This window comes from Eulemur rufifrons, chromosome 14 (genome assembly GCF_041146395.1).
Source record: "Eulemur rufifrons isolate Redbay chromosome 14, OSU_ERuf_1, whole genome shotgun sequence".
Taxonomy (NCBI): domain Eukaryota; kingdom Metazoa; phylum Chordata; class Mammalia; order Primates; family Lemuridae; genus Eulemur; species Eulemur rufifrons.
Genome location: NC_090996.1, coordinates 35,551,740 through 35,572,974, shown reverse-complemented (window position 1 = coordinate 35,572,974; position 21,235 = coordinate 35,551,740). Strand labels below are relative to the sequence as shown.

The 21,235-nt window shown below is 52.6% G+C and overlaps 1 protein-coding gene across 1 annotated transcript in view; it reads right to left on the bottom strand.

The window, feature by feature from the left end:
* The window catches only part of IFT140 (intraflagellar transport 140), an 82,573-nt gene that overhangs the window by 52,850 nt on the left and 8,488 nt on the right, over positions 1-21,235 (bottom strand). The window contains exons 4-14 of the mRNA XM_069487114.1: positions 15,806-15,927; positions 15,515-15,657; positions 13,350-13,525; positions 11,658-11,749; positions 10,627-10,733; positions 9,805-9,950; positions 8,030-8,233; positions 7,573-7,645; positions 5,747-5,838; positions 2,487-2,614; positions 223-340 (exon numbers count right to left, since the gene is read on the bottom strand). Coding sequence (XP_069343215.1) covers positions 223-340; positions 2,487-2,614; positions 5,747-5,838; positions 7,573-7,645; positions 8,030-8,233; positions 9,805-9,950; positions 10,627-10,733; positions 11,658-11,749; positions 13,350-13,525; positions 15,515-15,657; positions 15,806-15,927 — 1,401 coding nt within the window. The remainder of the gene's footprint in view (positions 1-222; positions 341-2,486; positions 2,615-5,746; positions 5,839-7,572; positions 7,646-8,029; positions 8,234-9,804; positions 9,951-10,626; positions 10,734-11,657; positions 11,750-13,349; positions 13,526-15,514; positions 15,658-15,805; positions 15,928-21,235) is intronic.

Here is a 21,235-nt window from a genome sequence, read left to right as displayed (position 1 = left end):
AGAAATGAGGAAAGCTTGGAAAAGGTGGAAGGTGTCCAGTGGGGTGAGAGGACGGAACCACGCAGGAGAGACTCGCTGAGACGGGAGGAAGGAAGTGGGGGGACCAGGGCGGCTGGACGTGGAGACCCGCCAGGCAGGAGCGGGCACAAGGCGAGGCAGAGGAGGCCTGGCGGGAAAGGCGGAGCGTGCAGCAGGGTGAAGGGCAGGAGGACGGAGCCCCACCTTACTGAGGAGGATGCTGATCTTGCTCCCAGCGGCGTTGCACCTGAGGGAAGCAATGGTCCCCACCCCGGGGAGCAGCTCGGCCAGGTTCTTGCAGTGGCAGTGCACTTTCGCCTCCCTGTGGGGAAAGAAGGGGGCCTCAGCGCCAGCGCTCCATCTCCCTCGCCCACCTCCCCCGTGCGGTCCACGGGCAGGTCCGGCTGCTACGCGTGCACCGTGGCACGGGCCAAACTGCGAGTTTTTAAACCTCACAAGTGAGCAGATACGAATGTGTGTTTTTAGTGCCCTTCCTCTTCTTACCCAAAAAGTAGCTTATTAAAAACGCTGTTCTGCACTTTGCATTCTTCCCTTTACACTAAGTTTTGGTGATTTTTCATGGTAAAATGGGGCCTGCTTTGTCATGCTGTGCTGCAGTTGCAGTTTCCCATCTACAGATAAACTAAACGTTACTTAACCAGCCCCTGCCAGTGACGTTGCTTCCAGTTTGCTGCCATGTAAGCGATACCAGGTGCGCAGCGGTAGCTCGTTACGTTTTCACTTCGTTCACGTTTCCTCAGGTCTTCCCTGGAGTCTTCTCTCTGTCCCAGGGTCCCATCCAGGGTCCCACTGTGACATTTGGCTGTCATGTCACCGTAGGCTCCCCTTAGCTGTGGCAGTTTCTCCGACCTCCTTGCTGTTCGGTGGCCTTGCCAGTTGTGAGGAGTGCTGGCCAGGTGTCCTGCAGGGTGCCCCTCCACGAGATCTGTCCGGTGTCTGTCTCAGGATTAGACTGGGGATAGGGCTTTGGGGAGGGAGGGCACCAAGACGAAGTGTCATTTTCATCACGTTGTATCATGGGCACACGCCATCAACCTGAATCATCACTGCTGATGCCAACACGCCCTGGGGAGGTGGGGTCTGCTAGCCCCCACTGTGCCGTTACCCCCCTTTCCAGCCTGCACTCTCCGGAAAGAACCAAGTGCAGCCCACACCTGCAGCGTGGGGTTAGGGCATGCTCCCGCCGTGAGGTGGGTGTCCACGTGAACCACTGCAACTCTTCCATGTGGACGTTTGTCTTTTCTCCCCCGCCTGTGGCCTTGACCATCTGTGTCAGTGTGGACTCCCACATGTTCATGTTTTACTCTGGGTTATGATCCAATGCTGCTTTACCTCCTACGTTGCTCAAATTGTTCCCACCTTGGCTACTGGGAGCTTTGTCAGGTGGTTCTGTATCTCTTTGACCCATTCCCGTCACGGTGATGGTCCTGTGGTTTGATTTGATTTTAGCGCCTCCTTACTTTCTGGCACCGCAGGACGCTGCAGACTCATTTGTGTATTTCCTGCCCCAGCCCTGGAATCAGCCATTCCCCAAGGAGCCCTGGCTCCTCTCACTGGAGGACGGTGCTGGAGAGCAGGGTCTGGGCGCGGGGTGTGCTCACTGCTGCGGGGTGGCACTGCGCGAGGCCCTCTGAGCTGGCAGCGCCAGGGGAGTGTGCACCAACTGGAGCACAGACACACACCGCAATTTTCTCCGTGTGTGTGGTCACCTACACCTATACTAAGCAAAACGTGAGTTTGTGCTGATTCTCCAATGCTAGTCCATCACCTCAGGGGTCATCCCTGCCTCTTCCCCTCCAGCTGGGAGACACGGCTCCTACGCTCCGCCATCCGTGTACTTAGTTGTGCAATTCCAGCACATATGAATAACAGCATTACCAGTACTAATCCATACTCCTGCGGGAACAGCTCTATCAGCCAGAGAACAGTGCTCACGTGCGGCTCCCTCTGCCCTCAGTGCTGGAGTCCCCACTCGTTCCCGCACTTGCCAAGGGCAGCACTTTCTCCCGCACCCCTCAGTGAAGTTGTTTCACACGTGTGTAACACAGACTGCTTTGTTGCCATCTGCATTCCACCCTGGGGTTCCCTAATGTTCTCAATCATTTCTTAAAAATTTTCATACATTAAGGTTCACACTTCCTTGGGCTGTAAAGTTCTGTGGGTTTTGACCAATGCACAATACCCTGTATCCACTATGTAGCAGTTTGCCACACCCCAGATCTCCTGTGCTTTAGCCATTCACCCCTCCTCCTCCCCTATGCTGCTCCACCATCATGCAAAGACTGAGAATTTAGGGCAAGACATAAGGCATTTCAAACAATGAAGGGATGTCTGTTAATGTTAAAATGAGAACCCAATGAATTTTCTGGCTTTTATATCACTTTCTACCCAACACGTCGTTTCCTAATTTTAAAAATGTAGTACTTTTATTTGGACAAAAACTGTACCTTCGGGAGAGATCAAAGCTTTTAAAGTGAGCTAAGTCTGTCCCTACAACCAGGAAATTTCCACAGATGTCCAAGAAGCAAGGGCTGCCCTCAGTCTCGGAAAACAGGAGGAGTTGCTTGACAGTCCCCTGAGGAAAAGGAGAGAACGAGGCGTTTAGGAAGGCAGCCTTCACAGCACCTCACGTTTGTTACTGAACATTATTCACACACAGCCTCGCACGCTCCATCATTCATTCAGTGAACGTTTACTGGTGGCTCAGCGTGTGCCCAGCACGCTGCGGGACTCTAGCGCTACGCGGGAAAGATAGGCCCTGCCCCCAGGAGAGCCCCGGAGCTTCGTCTAGAGGGGGACGGACGGACAGCGGCTGGGCCAGCCAACAAGCACACACGTGACCTCGGCCGAGCAAGCACATCGGTGACGAACAGCGAGTCAGGAAAGCAGCACCTGTGGCGACAGGTGCGTCCCACCCACTCAGGTTGGTCTGGGAGGCCTTGTTTGTGGAGGTGGTTTGTTGAAGCCCCTATAATACTTTTAAGTTGTTATTGTCATGTGAGAGGCTACCCCTGGGTGGCAGGCTGGTGACAGGAAGGGAACCTTACCAGGATGCCAGTTACATCCTGGGACTGTCCCATGTGTGAAAGTCACTGCGCTGTACCCTCAGGCACAAGGTACCCGTGCTTTCTGCGTGTCATGCTTCAATAAAAAGCTTAAGAAGAGAAAGTCTCGTCTGGGGGCAGTGGTTAAAGTGCGGCTGAGGAGAGCCCGGGCCAGCCTTCCAGGGAAAGCAGGCGGCACCCACTGAGGCAGGAAAAGGTCTCCGTGGTCCAGGATCCTGGAGGCTGAGGCGGTGGGAATGAGGGGCAGTGGCAGGAGTGGCTGGCACGGAGGGTGGCCAGTGGGCAGAGGCCACACGGCAGCACTGCTGCAGGCCACAGGGAAGAGTGCGATTCTAAGTGAAGCCGGAAGACTCTGCAGGGTTTTGAGCTGGGAAGTGATTTCGTATCACTTATATTCTCAAAGTGTTTCTCTGCCTTCACACGCCGTGGAAAGCGTGGCCCACAGTCCCACCTGAGCAGCCCTCATGCTTTGCAGAATGTCTTTCACACGGGGAGCTCCAGTCCTCTGTGAGAAAGGAGCGGCTGGCTCCCGGCTCAGTGATGGCCCAGAGCCTGGTCCAGGCCCTCGGAGCCTCTCACATGTGGCGTCTCCTTCAATGTCACCAACTACCCTAGCCAGTCCCGGTGCATGGGCACAGAAGGTGTCTTCCAGGGAGAGAGCAACGCAAAGCCGGGAAAACACAAGTCAACGTGTGGTCTGCACGCCTGGCTTCAGCCTCGCTGGCAATCTGCACCCCGCCCTGCTCCTTCCCGCCTCACCACTGCCCCCACCCGGCAGCTCCTCCCCAGCACGTGGCCCCCCACGGGAGGCAGAGGCAATGCCAGGAAACACACTCAGGGCCGGGCGCCGATGTTCTGGCCTTGCAGGACATAGGTCAGGGGTCAGAAGGCCCTAGGTGTCTGGAGTCGCCGTGTCGCCCACACGACCGGCAGCAGCTGCGCATGCCCACAGGCCGGGCGTGCAAAGAGCTGCTGAGAGCACTGACCTGCCCTTACGCAGTGGGTGCTGCCCCACCTGCCACCAGCGACACATATTCCTTATGCAATTTCACAGAGCAACAAACAAAAAACGGACACAACTCATGGGGCTGTTGTCAGACGCCCTCCCGAGCCCTGCCGACAGGATTCCTGGGTGGGCTGTTTCCCAGCAGGCCTCTCGCCTCTTCCTAGCAGTCTGGTTGCCCCTCCCCAGCGGGCCGATGCCCCGCACACCTGGCACTGCAAGTCTCTGCTGTTGCAGCTGCGCCTTGGTCTGTCCGTAAACACTCTGTCTCTCCACCTCCATGTCCACAACAGACGCCCCTGCACCACTGTGGAGTCAGGCAGCGCAGCGCAGCAGGACTGGAGAAGGCGGGTGGCAGCGAGGAGGGCGGCCTTTCATGGCTGGGATACCCACAGGCTCCGGCCGCCTTCCCTCCAGCATCTCTGCCCACCCCCACTCAACAGGCCGAGAGAAAACACGCCGTGCCAGCTCCTTGGCGCCTAGCACTGCCGTGTCCACCGCGCAGCCGCAGACTACAAACACCCTGCTCCAGGGGAGCCGGCGAGCAGCGTGGGAGGTGCAGGGACACACACACGGCAGCCCCAGGAAACCAGACACCAGGTCCCCGGGGAGAACTCAGAGCTGGATGAAAACCACACCAACAGCTAAAACCGGGTCGTGACAAATGCTCTCGACCTGTCACAGAACACTGCTGCACGCAGTGGCATGAACAGTGGCCCCCCAAAAGATATGTCCACTCTGAAGCTGTGAAAGTGACCTTATTTGGAAAAAGGGTCTTTGCAGATGTGATTAAAGATCTTCAGATGAGGCTATTCTGGCTTAGGGTGGGCCCTAAATCCGACGACAGTTGTTTTTATAAGACACAGAAGAGAAGACTGGGACACGGGGAGAACGCCGTGTGAAGACAGGGCAGAGCCTGCAGTGACGTGTGTACAAGCCAGGACACCAAAGACTAAGAGCACCACCAGCTGGAAGAGGAGAGGAACAGACTCTCCCCTTACACCCTCCAGAAGGAACCAACACCGATGCCACCTGGATTTCAGAATCTGGCTTCCAGAACTCTGACAGAAGAAACTTCTGCTGTTTTTAAGCCACTCAGTTTGTGGTGATTTGTTATGGCGCCACGGGAAGCTGACGTGCCACGCCAGCCCCCAGGTTCCAGCAGTGTGTGTGGGATGCGGACGGGCAGGGGTTCTCACTCCACACGACCTGAAGGGAACAGACTGGAGTGCGGGAGGCCGTCATCTTGGAGGCCATCACTGCCATCAATCACGCTGGCCCTGCCCATGAAATGCATGCAGGTAAGGCCGCCAAAGACACAAAGTCCTAAACTGACGCCACTCAAGCCTTCATGACACAGGTTGAACCCAGCCAGCGTCCTCCGGTCTCACAGCCCTGTGTGTTCAAGGGCCTGCTCACTGCACAAGGCCCCGGCCCGTCTCCCTGAGTCTGAAGTCTGTGGCAGCCACAGATGGAGCCGCTGCCCAGAACTCACGTTTACAATCCACCACCTGACGGGGAATCTGATTTCCTCAGGTCAAGTCAGGAAACAGGCTCTGGCTCAACTCAGAGATGGCATCTGAATTCTGCTCTAGTTTTCTTATCATCACAGCCCACTCGCTGTGGAGCAGCAATTTACCTGCCAGGTTCGAACTTGAACTCGGTTTGGCTCCACCGTATAAACGCTTTCTTCATGCATTGCTAGCACTGGAGACTCACATGGGAAGGTACCTAAGATGAAAGACGAACATCAGGACAGCAGCAGCTGATCTCTTCACGCTTCCTTAGAGTTTAAGAGGCATTTCCGCATAGTCCCTAACCCGCTGTGGCCCTCACAACAGCTTCCCGAGGGAGGCATCATCTGCCTCTTGCAAATGAGGAAAACGAGGCTGTGTGCACAGGGCCCGAGGCCAGAACCCGCAGTGACGGCGCGTGCAGGCTCTGGCCCGCTGGGGACTCAGCGCTGGGCTTCCTGCCCTGGACCTCTCACCTGAGGCGTCTCCCCCCTTCTCCCGCCTGGGAGCTGACGCTTCCCCAGCATCTGTGACAGTACAATCACTTAAGCAAGGGTCTGCTTCGTGTACGTGGAACTCTGGAGGCTACCAGCCCTGGCGTCTGGCTCCAAGGAGGTTCTTATCTACTTGGGAGACGATGACACACACAAACCAGAAACTATCTCAGCACCTGCTGTATTGGTCCCGTTGGGGAAAATGAGGAATTCACCTTTGCTCCCACGGATTCTACACAGAAGACGGGAGAAGATGTGAATTATCAGTACAGATTGGGACACAGTGTGAAAACGTTCTAAGAGAACTTTAGGCAACAAAGTGTTAGGAGATAAACCAAGTTCGTGTGGGAAAGATGTGAGGAAGGGAAGTGGCAAACATCACCAGGGAGGCAGATGTTCAAACAAGGCGGTGATCACCCACGGAAAAGCACAGTGACAAGTCCTACGAGGTAAGAGAGCCCAGGGGTGAGGAAGGGTGAAGGTAAGAATTGTGGAGAAGGCGGCAAGCTGAGGGAACACAGCCTGATGGCTGGGTCACTGTCACAGGCCGGAAAACGTCCCCTGAACATGTCAGGTCCTAATCCCTGGAACCTGTCAATACTACCTGGAATGTCACAGATGTAAGGTCTTGAGATGGGGAGATCATGCTGGGTTATCCAGGGGGCTCTAAATACAATCACAAGTGCCCCTGTAAGAGGGAGGCAGATTTCAGACTGGGGACAATACGACCACAGAGCCGAAGACTGGAGTTTTGTGACCACGAGCCAAGGAGGGCTGGCGGCCACCAGCAGCCAGAAGCAGCAAGAAAGACTTTCTCCCCTGGAGACTCAGAGGACGCCTGGCCCTACTGATCCCTGAATTTTGGAGTTCTAGGTTCCAGAATTGTGGGAAAATAAGTTTCTGCTGTTTGAAGCCACAGAATTTGTGGTGATTTGTCACAGCACCTCAAGAAACTCACAGGCATATGCTGAAGAGAGAAGGCTAACAGCGGCCAAATTAAATGTGGAGAGTTGGAGAGACGGGTGGGACATGAGAGGCTGTTTGAGATTGAAGGAGCATCTCTGAAGAGCCACCCGGAAATATGCGGAGAGTGGCCGGCCCTGATCAAGCCACCCAGGGGCTGGAAACATTTCGGGTGATGGGCGTGTAGCCACCCGCTTCCCCAGAAGGAAACTCACGACAGCACTGTGGTTGTTTACGCTCATGCAGCCTTACTGTTGAGCCATTTAGGAATCTGGGAATGCAGGAGGGCTTGCTGGCCCCAGAGGCCCTGGCAACTAGGCCGGAGCTGTGGCAGCACTGGCTCCGGAAATGCAGGCATAGGCACGAGGACTGATGCAAGTGTCTCTCCAGCCCCTGGGCCACCCCCCGACAACATCACAGGCACCAGTGCCCCTCACTGGGGGTGAGAAAATAAGGCACTGTGAGTCCCCTCCGTGGGGCTAAAAGACTCCCACCTGCATTCCGTAAGGTGGTCCCAGAAGGCTCAAAAATCACCACCTGTTTTCCGTTCCAGACAGCAACAGCATCCTAAACAGAACAAAGGACATGCAAAAGCAAAGGTCAGGAAAGTGGGGCGCAGACTGTAGACTCCACTGCACACCTCCCGACGCGTCCTTCTCCTGTGAATATTCCCCAACGCTGCCACCCCATCTCCCTGACATCAGGTCACTGAGTCCTTCGTGAACACAGGTTAAGGCTGTGCTTCACGTTATGTAAAATACCCCTGGGTTTTTAATATTATTTTCTTTATGATCATGACGTATGCAGAGACACAGGAAGTAAGATAATCCAGGTGGAGCTGCGCATGCTCAACCTGCCACCCAGGCCCTTGCTGTCCTGAACCGCCCAACTGGGCAGGTCCCTTTGTGTGGACGATCTCCCTCCGACTCACACGTGACCCCTGGCAGTCACCTTGGTGGTGAACACTCCGCTGATGTGCATGTCCATGCGCAGGCTGTGCGCTCCCCCCGTGGACAGGAAGGACACGTTGAGTAAGCTTGGGGACACCTGCACAGCGGCCGCCAGCTGGTGGAAGTGCGCCGCCATGGCCTGCTCGCTGAGGATCGACACGGCGCTGGCGCTCTTGACCGCCAGCAGGTTCTTTCTGGAGCCCCACTTCGTTTCCACGTTGGAAAGAAAAAGAACCAAATGTGTGAACAAAGCAGAGGAAAGATACAGTTAGGGGAGTGGTTACACACATGAGGAGTCATAAACCATTTTCTAAGCACCATTTTTTGTGTGTAAAAATGATTTTTGGAAAAATTTTATAAAGGTAAAATGTGTGCTTTGCAGAAAAATTCTAAAACACTAATAATACCCAAGAGCTGAGATTCAGCAGTGGACACGTGTGTGGCTACTGTAGTTGGTGTCTGTTCTGACTGGCAGTGTGTCTTCTAGAATTTGCTTCTGTGTATGACGTGGGGATGTTTATATTTAATAAATGGATAGGCAATTTACACCACATATTAAACTATCCAGCTTTCCTCTGCTGAGGCAGAATGTCAGTTTCATAATTTCATATGAAACTTTGAAATCTATCTAAAATGTACATTTTTCCAACAAAAAATTAAGAGCTATGCAAAACAGGAGAAAATGAACCACATTACAGGGGGGAAAAAGGCATCAGAAACTGCCAAGAAAAGGTCCAAATGTTGGACTTAGCAAAGCCTTCAAAGTAGCCACTACATACCCAAAGAACTAAAGGAGGCCGTGCTTAATGAAGCCAAGGAAGGTATCACAACAACGTCCCATCAAATACAGAATGTAAATAAAAAGACAGGAATGATAAAAAAGAACCAAATGTCCAAGAGGAAGTAAGACGGACGTCCACACAAAGCCCCGTGCGCAGCGTTCACGGCAGCATTATCCAAACGCCCACCGACTGACGAATGGACAAACAAGTGCGTTCTGTCCACACGGCGGTGCTCAGCCACACAGAGGAACGAAACTGAGACACGCTACAACACGGATGAGCCCTGCAAACATGCTTGGTGAGGTAAGCCAGACACAGCCCCTACGATGCATGATTCCTTTTTTAAGAAATGTCCAGACCAGGCAAATCCTCAGAGGACAGAAAGTAGATTTGGTGGCTGCTTAGGGCTGGGGGCGGGGGAAAGGGGGGATTGACTGGTAAAGGGTACAGAGTTCTTTTTGAGGTGATGAAAATATTCTAAAATTTACTGTAGAGATGGTTGCAAAACTGTGACTATATCAAAACCCATTTGGCAGATGAATTATATCTCAATGAAGCTGCTTCTAATACACAGACAGATACATGTAGATGAGGACACACAGATACAGGGACGGGTTGATAGCAGACAGACGAATATTAACTAGTACAGCTCCTCAATCCCTTATTTGCAACTCAGAAATCCAAAAGGACTTTAACACTTTTTTATTATTATTTTTATATAGTCTTAAGTTGAATAACTGACAAAAAAATGTTCAAAGCCAATTACTTCCTCCACTTCCTTTTTTTTTGAGACAGGGTCTTGCTCTGTCACCCAGGTGGGAGTACAGTGGCGTCAGCCTAGCTCACTGCAGCCTTGAACTCCTGACCTCAAGCGATCCTCCTGCCTCAGCCTCCCAAGGTGCTGGGATCACAGGCGTGAGCCACTGCGCCCAGCCACTTCCTCCACTTCTGTGCGGTGGAAAGCGAGTGCCGTGGGTGCCCCGCAGGGTCGCACCTTTATCTGTGTGATGTTCCCTTCGAGTTCGGTGGGGGTCTGAAGGGTCCACCTGTCCTTGCCCTCCCCACCTCGGCTGCTCGGAGGGCCCGGAGCTTTCCTCCACATGGCTACCCGCCCTTTGTCAGTCCCCGCCGCCAGCAGACCTAGAAGCGAGAACACAGCGTGTTAACTGAGGTGAAGGAGGGACAAGAACAGCAGCGGGCGCCTTTCTCTGATCACCACCTCTAACCCAGCAGCCTTCGCCCCGCCCGGGGCCTCTCTGGCCTTCCGCCTGGCTGCACCTTTCCTCAAGGCGCTCGCTGCTCCCTGGTGGGACAGCGCTAGTGTGGGGGGTGCTGCTTTTTCTATTTTTTTCCTGTTTCCTTGAGCCCAGTCCGCCTTGCTCAGGGCTGCTGCCCCAGCACTCCGGCAGTGCTAGGCACACAGTGGGCACTAAAGGAATGTGGCTCTGGCTCATCTGTCCTTTCTGTCCTCTCTGTATGTATATACATGCCTGTGCATATACACACATACGTGCTCGCATGTGTGCATACACAGGCTCCCTGCACGGTCCTTCCTGCAGGCTTTCAGGAGGGACGCAGACCAATGCGCATGTGGTCAGTCTGTCACGTTTTGAACAGACCTTCTGGTCTTCCCCTGGGGTAACAAAGCTTTGGAGACACGTGCTCACCCTTGGCTGACTGTTCCAATGACTAATGCCAGTCACCACCGCGCTGCCATTCCCTGAACAGCCCCCAGGTTCCACCGTGGCTACCTGGCACTCACGCACCATGCTTGAAGCTGGCTCTGCATCTCTCACGCCAGGCCGGGAAGTCTCACCTTTGGCCTTACAGTAACAGACGCAGTTTATGTTCTCTCCTTTTTCAAAGCCAAACTTCTCATCGGGACTCAGTATGTAATTCTCTCCTCGTTCTAAATCCCAGAACCTACAACAGAAGGAAGAAAGTGCCGTTGAGGGCCGCATCAGGGGCATTTCCCTCTGTTCTGAGGGTTTCACTAAACCTGTGGAGCAGATGTTAAAAATCAGGAAAAAGACACTGCTCAACAGCCTCCTGATATGGAAGTGTGCTGTTGAACCACTTAGGACTATCTCAGGCCCTGTTTATTTTTTATTTTTACTCACTTATTTATTTTTTCAGACAGGGTCTCACTCTGTCGCCCTGGGTAGAGTGCAGTGCTGTCATTATAGTTCGCTACAACCTCCAACTCTTGTGCTGAAGTGATCCTCCTGCCTCAGCCTCCTGAGTAGCTGGGACTATAGGTACGCATCATGATGCCCAGCTCATGTTTCTATGCTTTTATTGGAGACGGGGGTCTTGCTCTTGCTCAGGCTGGTCTCAAACTCCTGAGCTCAAGCGATCCTCCCGCCTCGGCCTCCCACAGTGGTAGGATTATAAGCCTGAGTCATGGTGCCTGGCCTCATGCCCTGTTTATAATCACAGAGAGCAGCTGTTAACAACAGCTGGTTCATATATGGCATTAGGTCACCAGGGGAACACAGGAACTCCAACCACATGCAGCAACACAAGAGAGACCCTAATAAATGAGTCTGTTTACACCAAGCTCAAAAAAGCCAGCAAAGAGATTCCATGGGCAGACGCCAGGGCAGTGCTACCTATTGGGGCAGGGAACCTGGAGAGAGAAGAGCAGGGCGGGCGGGAACTCCTGGGGTCGCTAATGTTTTATTCCTCCGTCTGGGAGCTGATTACGTGGATCTGTCCAATGCGTGAAAATCCACTGTAACACGTGCATTTCACTGCACCTATGTCATACTCCAGCACAAGGCGTACTGAGAGGAGCCTGTCCTGACAGGATTCTCGTCAAGGCGGCCTAGGGAGACAAACTCTTACCTGAGGACGGTTTCCCCAATGGCCATCACGAGAAGGCTGCCCTCGATCAAGGCGATGTCTGCCTGGCGACCTGTTTTCCCACTCAACTTTACCTGCATAAGGAAAAAACAACCAGAAAGAATCGTGTTGCTCTTGCGAAGACTGCCTCGTCCAGATTTCACGAGTCTGGAGTCTCTGGTCTTCCGTGACTTCGCAGAGACGCAGCAAGTGCAGGGAACGCAGGAATGACGGACACTGAGAGGCAAGCTCCGGTGTGCAGGACGCACGGGCCGAGGCAAACCACTCCTCTTGCGCGTTAACATTGGCTGTCGGGCCCCTGGTGTGAGGCGGGTGCCCGTCAGTGGCCGGGTCTCCACAGGGATTACCGAGTGGGGCTGGGTGCTCCCATTCAGGTGTGACCTCACCTCTGGGCAGGTCTTGCCATCCCACTTTGGAGAGAACAGACTTGCCCAGGGCCCACCACCCAGGGAGCAGCTGAAGGGGCATCTGAAACCAGGTGCCATAGACGGAACTGTGTCCCCCCGAAACTCGTATGTTGAAGCCCTAACCCCCAATGTGACTGTATTTGCCCTTAGGAGGTAATTAAGGTTAAATGAGGCCATAAGGATGGGTGGGTAGGTGGGTGATCTGATGGGACTGTGGCCTGTGGCCTTATAAGAACACCAGAAAAAAAAAAAAAGAAAAGAAAAAAGAAGAAATACCAGAGAGCCTGGGCTCCCTCTCTCCCTCCCCATCTCCCTGCTGCCATGTGAGGACACAGGGAGAAGGCGGCTGTCTGCAAGGCAGGCAGGGGGGCCTCACCAGCACCTGGACCTGGGACTTCCAGCCCGCAGAACCGCGAGTGAGAAATGTCTGCTGTCAAGCCACGTGGTCTGTGGCAGTTTGTTATGATGGCCCAGCGGACTGAGACGCAGGCCCACGTGACTGAATGCATCCTCAACTGTTGTTACAGGATGAAGAAACGGCCACATAAACACTGACTTACATGAAAAAATTAATTCTGCAATACACAAGAGTACCTTTAGGGAAAGTTCAGTGTTCTCCAAGGAGTGTAACTTCCTTTGGGGTAAACCAAGAAACTAAAAGGAGGGCAGCCACAGGCAGGGTCCCACGCAGGAGCGCGAGGCTCTGACGCCGTCACAGCAGGTCTCCTACCTGGGAGGGTGGTCCCAGAGCCGATGCCGTGAGGTGCTCAGTGCCTTTCAGTAGCCCATTAAAACATCGCTACCCAGCAAGGGCAAGTGTAACACACACCGTGAGGCAGAGCACCGTGCACACGTGGGCAAAGGGTGGATGGGAAAGGCCCTGGCGCCAAAACCCTGCCAAGGGATGCCGAGTGACGGGCATGGGCTCTGAGATGGCGAGTGAGCGTGACTCTGCCACTCCTCAGGTCTGCTGAGGGCACAGCCTAGGAGTGGCGAGCCCAGGCTCCCTCCTGACTCTGCCCTCTTCCCAGGGACAGAAAATCCCACCTCCAGCTTCTCTCACCTGTGAGCTGGATGCCCCATAATAAACAATGACACTAAGTATCAGCAGCTACGTTAGCTGCCCCAAAGATGGTAGGTTCTTTGGTCCCGCTAACCGAGAAAGAAATGGTAGTCAGGATGGGGCCTGAGAGAATCTGGCCCCAGCCCCTGAGCGCGACCCACGGCCGTGGGCGCCCCCCCCCCCCCCCCCCGGTCTCCCACCCACCTTCATCACTTCTTCGGCTTCACCCTCGGGGGTCACCACGTACAGGGACAGCAGGAGATTCTCCGTGACCACCACCAGCGCCTCTCTCTTTTCTATGTGGAACAGCGTTTGGATGGAGCTGTCCGTGGACGCCACCTGCGCGGTCCTGCCCTTCTCGTCCACGTAGTGCACCGTCCCTGGGGGCAGAGGCCGTCACCACACACGCAGCACTGGCTCACCTGTGTTTCCACGAGCAGCCATTTCTATCCGCCTAATGACACTTCCAAAGTAAAACATCTTCACTATAAAAATTCTAAGCTGAGACATTTACCCATCATCTCAGGCCTATCTCTGAAACAAGCTCCGTTTCACTGGTTTAGATCTGCCCTGAGCTGTCCCCGTTGATCCTTCCTCCTCCACTGTCTCAGAGGATTTTAATGTCCACACTGTTGACCCTCCTGATCCCATGGCCTTGGAAGTCTTTGTTCATCTCAGTCTGCCAACTTTGGGCGTGCCATGTCCTCCACTGAGGCCCTGCCTGATGGCCCCCTCTGTGGCCCCCGCTCCCCGTCCTCCCTGCCCAGGGTGCTGCTGCTGTGCTGTGTGCCTCCTGCCAGGCTTGCTCTGGACCTCCCTCTCAACGGCACCGGCTCCTCCCGGTCCAAGCTTCGGGAGTTCGCTGTGCCCAGCCTGGGATCCCCAGGCCCACTCCAGTGCTGGCCCGCCACTCCAGCTGCTGCCTCCTTCCTTCCTGGGCATCGGAGCTGGGTAGGTGAAGCCCCTGACTCTCAGGGACCCTCTGGTTCATTTCTGCTGTTTTGCGGGAGCCCTGTCCAGGAGCCTTTTCACCCTCCTGTCATCTTATTCCCAGCGTATAATGAGTTCGTAGTCCCCTGAAAAGTTCAAGGTTATCCACGGGGTAATTGTGACAATAACTAGTATTTAATAAGCACATACTGTGTAGCAGGCTCGGTTCTCAGCGCTTTTACAGGTAATAACTAGGTGGACATTCACATGCTCCCTGTTTTCCACATAAGGAAGCTGCATACGGACTAACTTGCCCCTGAAGCTCCTTAGCCAAGGGCAGGGATCCCACCCCCTAGCCGGGGTCCTGCAGGACTCTGCTCGCCCCCAGTCTACCCACATCTTTCCCCGACATGCCTCATCCCCATACCCCCCTCTCAACTCTTCCTGACGGCCTTGCCCTCGCATGCCCCCTCCAGCGCCCCCAAGTGCTGTGCCCACTCAGATATCCCTCTCGGGTCCTCTCAACCCCCCCTTGTTTGGCTGTGTCTCTCTACCCTCTAAAATGAACGTTTTCTCTTATTTGAAGATTACAAAGACCTCACGGCCTGTCTGCTGCCATCTGTTCTCTTCTTCCCATCAAGCTGCCTGGTGAAACCAACAGCAAAAGCCTCCTCTCCTCAAGCCCTATCGCCTTTGTGTAGCTCTCACCTCCTTGGTTTCTCCAGCAATGGATACAATTGTGACTGCTTCATGTAACTGTACAAGACTCTTTTTTTTAAAAAAATAGAGATGGTGTCTCACTATGTTGTCCAGGCTGGTCTCGAATTCCTGGTCTCAAGCAATGCTCTCATTTCAGCCTCCCGAAGTGCTGGGATTACGGGTGGGAGCCACTGCGCCCAGCCCGAGACTTTCTTCTAACTTCACATTGCAGTTATTCCAGCCCTAGCTGGGCAGCCCGTCCTACTGCGTACACTGAGGAGGAGCTGTGTTAGAACCAAACAAACAGTGCCTAGTGCTGATCGCCCAATGGAGGCTGCTTGGTGGCTACAGGCTAGAAGTGAAACCCCATTCTGCTCATACCTCATTCCCAGATCCTAGCTCAGCACCGGGCATACAGTAGGTGCTTGATAATGACACAGACTGCATGACAGGAGTGCCACAAAAGAATCTCTTCAACACCGTCTCTGTAGCTGTGCAGAGTATAAACGCTGACAAAAAGCTTCCTTATGGAAACCCTTCAAACGCAAACACAGCCCAGCTTGTGTCTATCAGAGCGCAGTGAAGCCAGGCTCCGAGCGCTGGGTCAGTACCTGCAGAGCGCGAGCTGGCGCAGCACTCTCGGGCTGGCACACGTGCGGAAACTGCATCCGTTAGAGTAAGAGCCTTATCAGACACCCTTAAAACACTGACTCCCCAGAATAACGACCTAAGTTCCTCACCATCCGTCAGACTGACAAAGAATGACAGCCCCTCCTGAGAGCCCATCTTCAGGAAACTTCCAAAGCCGCTTTTCCTCCAGTTAAACATGTCCAGGGCTTTTTCATCGCCACTCACAGCTGCCTTCGCCAATTGAACCAGGTCCCTGAAAATAAATATGACACAGAAATCGACTCTTCTGCCACTCCTGGAGCAACTTGGGCTGGAGCCCCTCCTAGGTGAGGAGCAGAACCCCCACGCCCTGCCCCCATCGTGAACAAACGCACAGGTCACCTTGTGAGCCCCATACTTACGTGCCCGGAGGAGGCAGCCGGAAGATGCAATGAGTGAGGTGTTTCCCATACTCGTGTTTCAGCAGGGGCGTCCCCTGGACCCGACCCCTTTGGTCCAACCTCCATAAAAGCAAGACGCCAAGCTGGAAAAACCCAACACCACACGTGTAGGAAACATGTTCTTACAGAAAGACTGATGGAAGGTAAGTTAAACTATGCAACATATACTTATTTTCTTGCTATACATTCTAAGGGGTATAATATATACATACACTTTTTAAAAAACTTACAAAACTACATGTGCACCATGAAAATTTCAAATAATTCAAAAGTGTTTAAAGAAAGAACCAGAAATTCTTCTATGGACCCCCTCTCCATCCTCACTCCCTAGAGACGGCAACTGCTACATACACTCAATTTTTTAAAATAAACTTTTAGTTTTAGAATAGATTTAAATTTACAGAAAAGTTACAAGGATAGTACAGAGAGCTCCCATATGCTGCACCAAGTTCCCTATTATCAGATCCTAGGCTGGCATGTCCTTTCTTAGAATTAATGAACACTGTTGTCACTGCTACCTAAGGTCCACACTCCATTTGCATTCCCTCGGTTCTTCCCTTTCCTGGCCCAGGACCCCATCCAGGACCCCACATGACATTTAGCTGTCACATCTCCTTAGGCTCAGGACAGTTTCTCGGGCCTTCCTTGTTTCTGATGATCTGGACGGTCGCGGGGGTGCTGGGCAGGTACACTGCGGGATGCCCCTCCTTTGGGGTTTGCCGGTTGTTTTTCCCATAGTTAATCTGGGATGATGGGTTTGGGGGAGGAAGGCCTTTTCCTCACATCCCGCCCAGGGTGCCCACCACCCACACAACTCATCCAGGCTGACGCTGCCCTGGACCACCTGGTGGAGGTGGAGGGCGTGCTGTCACGTTTCTCCGTTGACAGTGACTCCTCCCCCCTTCACCCTGTACTGCTGGGGAAGATGACACCATGTGGCCCACACTTGAGCGGGGAGTTATGTTCTACCTCCTCGAGCGGAGTATCTGCGTAGAATGTCTGTCTCTTCTCCACCATTTCCTTGCCTTTTCAACCAAATATTGATACCTGCGTGGACTCACAGACATTTACTGTGTCCTCTGGATTACAGTCCCGTGCCGCCTTATGTCTGTTGCTCACACTGTCCAGCTTTGGCCTGGGGAGCCCTTTGGTTGGCCTCTGTGTCCCTCTGGCCTGACCCGCCTGGGGGTTTTGTGAGCACATCTCACCCTGTGGCTAAGATTCTCCAGGCTCGTTGCTCCATCCGAGCCCTAGCATCAGCCACTTCTCCAAGGAGCCTGGGAGCCTTTTACTGGAAAATGGCATTAGAAACTAAGATCTGTGTGCTAGCTACACTGTGTGTTCAATTTTAAAGTCATCAAAGTCTCAAATTCACTGCAAAGACAAGTGCTGGAGAAGTTCAAGGGAGGGAGATGACGACCGCATCAGAACCGGCTGAGGAGGGCTGCCGTGACTGGGGTGTGCGCTAAGCTTTGCGAAGGGCAGGATTTCACGTTTCACCCTGGATCTGCGCGCTTGATGCCCGAGCCCTCCCCAGGCTGTTTCCTGGCTCAAGGCTGGGGGGCTCTTTAGCACACAGTACACTCTTCTTCCCACCCTCCTTTCCATCATCACTGACTCCAGGATCCCCAAATGCTGGAGAACACCATTCTTACTGCACACAGGGATAGGATCTTCAAATAACGTCAGATTTAAAGGCAACTTAAACAACGAACTTCTAAGAAAAGTTCTGAAAGATCTAAAAGAGTATGTAAAATATGAGCATACATACGAATAAATGAAAACAAGAAAAACACTATTGGTATCTTTGTTTAATAATTCTTTTTTTTAAAAAAAAGCAATGCTTGTTTAGTGAGAAAAAACACACATACAGGGACAGAAATGAAACTATCCCCTGCCCCTGCCTCCTCCTCAGGGCCGAGCACTACCGAGACTGTGCACCTGAATGTCACTCACATACACGGCGTCTTCAGGGACGTTCGCCTGCTACACCCTTCACATGCAACCAGCTAGGACTTTCTCTTTTTTTTACATAATTGACTTTAGAGATCTGTACTAGCACAGACAAGCTGCTAGCTGACCACTCAACCAGGTTCCTGAACATAATCAGACATAAACAGCACGTTCAGATTTCTAGGCTGCTGCTTTGGGGAAGTTGCTGGACGCAAGCGTTTAAGAGCAATGATTTCTGCTTGGCCAGGTGAACAAGTACCTGTTGTTCTGAGAGAAGGACAGACAGAGCCCACTGCCACTGGGAGTCAGACTTCCACCGACTGGGGGAGGGGAAGCCAAGGGAGGCAATGAGCCAGATGTTCCCCACCCTGGGGTTTCTGCTAAGAGCCAGAAATGAGAACACAAAGCATAAGACTTAGAACGAACTCTGAGACATTCCCGTCTCCTCTGCCACGCCCTCCTATTCCTCGTTCCTAATTCTTTTTCTTACTTTTAAATTATTATGGGCACACAATAGTTATAGATCTTTATCCTTGTTCCTAATTCTAAACACTGAACTGCGTGGGGCTCCCTGCTTGGGTCTTCTCTTAGTTTCTTGTACCTCTCAACACTCCTGAGGGTAATCCTTTGTGTTTAGGGACGTCTCTTCCCTATCTGCAAATTCCTTCTAAGTTATTTCATACATTATAATTTTGTACAGTAAAATTCTAAAGAAAAACTATCCGCAAGTGAGAAATTATCTCTATTTGTGAAGAGCAAGAGTTTAGAGTACCAAGGGACTAATGGGAGGTTAGAGTGCTCTGGATGAGAGTCTCGGCGCTTATCACACAGCGCAAGGACTGAAGTGGTGGGTGCGCTCACCGTGCGTCACTGAAAAGCTGTGAGAGACGGGCTTGTCATTCATCAGGGCACGTGTTACTGGACTCCCACACCTGGCTCAGCCAGAGTCCCCTGGGGAAGTGACTGGCCTGGCCTGTGTAATATTCTCTCCTCTTCTCTGCTGATGGGACTTCTAAGGCACACTTGGTAGGGTGCCCATGCAGTGTCCCTTTCTACGGATCGGCTGATCTGGGCTGACTCCACGGGCAACCGCAGCAGAGCTACGGCAAAAGGCAGAGAAGCCCCTGCACCCAGCCTGATGAGAAGCTCCCGCAGTCTGCTCACTCGTTACTGCTCGTCCTGCCAGAGCTCCTTTACTAAGGTAGTTCCAGACAACCCTAGATTTTCTTAGAAGGATTAGGTATTTCTGTTTTCAAATATCCTGCCTCACAGGACTGGCTCAGCTCTTACCAGGGCTTCATTTTATGCCTGAGTAATCGATTTTGTTAGTTGCTTCTTGGTACGGTCAAGATGAGAAGGATGCAATTCACTGATCCTGAATTACTTTATTCTAAGGGGGCACTTGCAGACTTCTGCAGCACGGCAGCGGGAAGACCACCAGGAAGTAGGAGTCTGGACTCGGGCTCATGTCATGAGGTAGGAACTGAATAGAAATGGAGAAGGAAAATCATCCAGAGAAAAGGGACAACATGGTAGAAAATAGGCAAATAACATGAATGAAAAGGATATACAAATGGCTCCCGTAAATGACATCCATCCCCAATGGCAAGAGAAATGCACATCACAACAGTGCTGGGATGCTACTTTCCCGGGCAACGTTCTGAACCTTTGCTGCAGCTCTCTGTGGGGAAACAGACGCCAGCGTGCTGGTGTGTGCAGGCACGAGTGCCGCGGGGCCGGCGTGGGCAGGCACGAGTGCTGCGGGGCCGGTGTGGGCAGCAGCCGCCAGACACGAGCACGTGCCCTGGGACCCAGCTGCTCCCTTCCAGGCATTTCTCTAAACGTGCACACGTGCAGAATGGCAGAAGCACCACTGCCTGTTTAGCCGAAGATTAGGAACCACTGCAATGTTTACCAACAGGAGGCTGGTTAAGCAAATTATAATACATTCATACAATGAGAAGCCAGTCAGAAGAAAACCAGGTAGCCTGCTATTGACCAGTGTGGAAAGATGTCCAAGCTACACTGCAAAATGAAGAAGGCAAGAAGCCGAACAGTGTGCATGGGATGCTATCACTTAAGTGAGAAAACACGAGAGAACTCAGGGGACAATACCCTGTGTGTGATATTCCTGCCAGAAATGTTTAATTACAAATTATCACAAGGAGACAATCAAATGCATCCAAGTCAAGGGACAGTCCACAGAGCCACCAGTCTGCACCCTCAGAATGCCAATGCCATGAAAGACGAAAGGAAGGATGGACCAGGGAACTATTCTTGATTAAAGAGGAACGGGGGCTCAAGGCAACGCTCGATACTTTACTGGATCCTGGATTAGGAAAAACCAGCCATCAAGGACATTACTGGGACAACTGGAGAGATTTAACGTGAACAGTGTATGGGTGACAGCACCGTGTCACTGCCTACTTTCCCGAGTGTGATAACTGTATGGTGGTTATATGGGAGAATCGACATCTCAGTGAAGTATCATGTCTGTGACAAACTCTCAAATACTAGAGAAAGAAAATATTGAGAGAGAAACCAGATGAGTCACAGTGTTAACAACTGGTGAGTCTACGTGAGGGGTGGATGGGTGTACCTTGTACTATTCAACTCCTCTCAAAGTTTAAAAATTCCAAAATCATAAGTTAGGGAAAAAATGCATGTGTGTGCGCCTGGGTGCGCCTGAGGAAGCTGGAGACGGTATTAGCCGTGTGCACTAGAGGGCAGGGTGGGCCGAGTGGACAGGGGACGGCTGGAGGGTCTTATCACTCTAGATGCCTTTTATACTTTTTGAACTGTGAAACGTGTGAATGTATTGCCTACAGTTAAAATAAATGAACACACTGTGAAATTCCTGCCATGCATTTGTAAGTCAAATTAGATCTAGACCAGGGTTTCTCCACCTCTGTCCTGCGTCACTCCCTCCGTGGGATCTGTCCTTTGCACTGCGGGATGTTGAGCAGATCCCTGGCCTCCCCCACCCACTAGAAGGCAGCAGAATCCTCCCCCCAAGTTGTGACAACAAAATATGTCTCTAGACACTGCCACATGTCTAACCAGGGGCAGAATCCACCCTGGTTAAGAAGCCCTGAGCGAGACAAACAGGCCAAGGGATGCCCAGGCAGCGAAGGCACATGTTCATAGAAGCTGGTGATTCTGGGGTGCCGTGAAAGGGACGGTATCTGAGGCATTTCCCCATCTCTATGGGTGTAACTTCCTAGCAAAGCTCACTTCTTTGCCATTCAGTGGGAATCACAGAATAAAATTTACAAGCTCTGCTTCTAACATAAAACAAAATCTGTAATTACATCTGGTAAGATCAATTGAACTTGGCAACCACACATTTCAAATAATTTGGTCTCTAATATCCTTCCCAGCGTGTGTGCTTAAGAGCCGGTCCAGGGCTGCAGAGATCTGACACCAAGGGCCAGCATG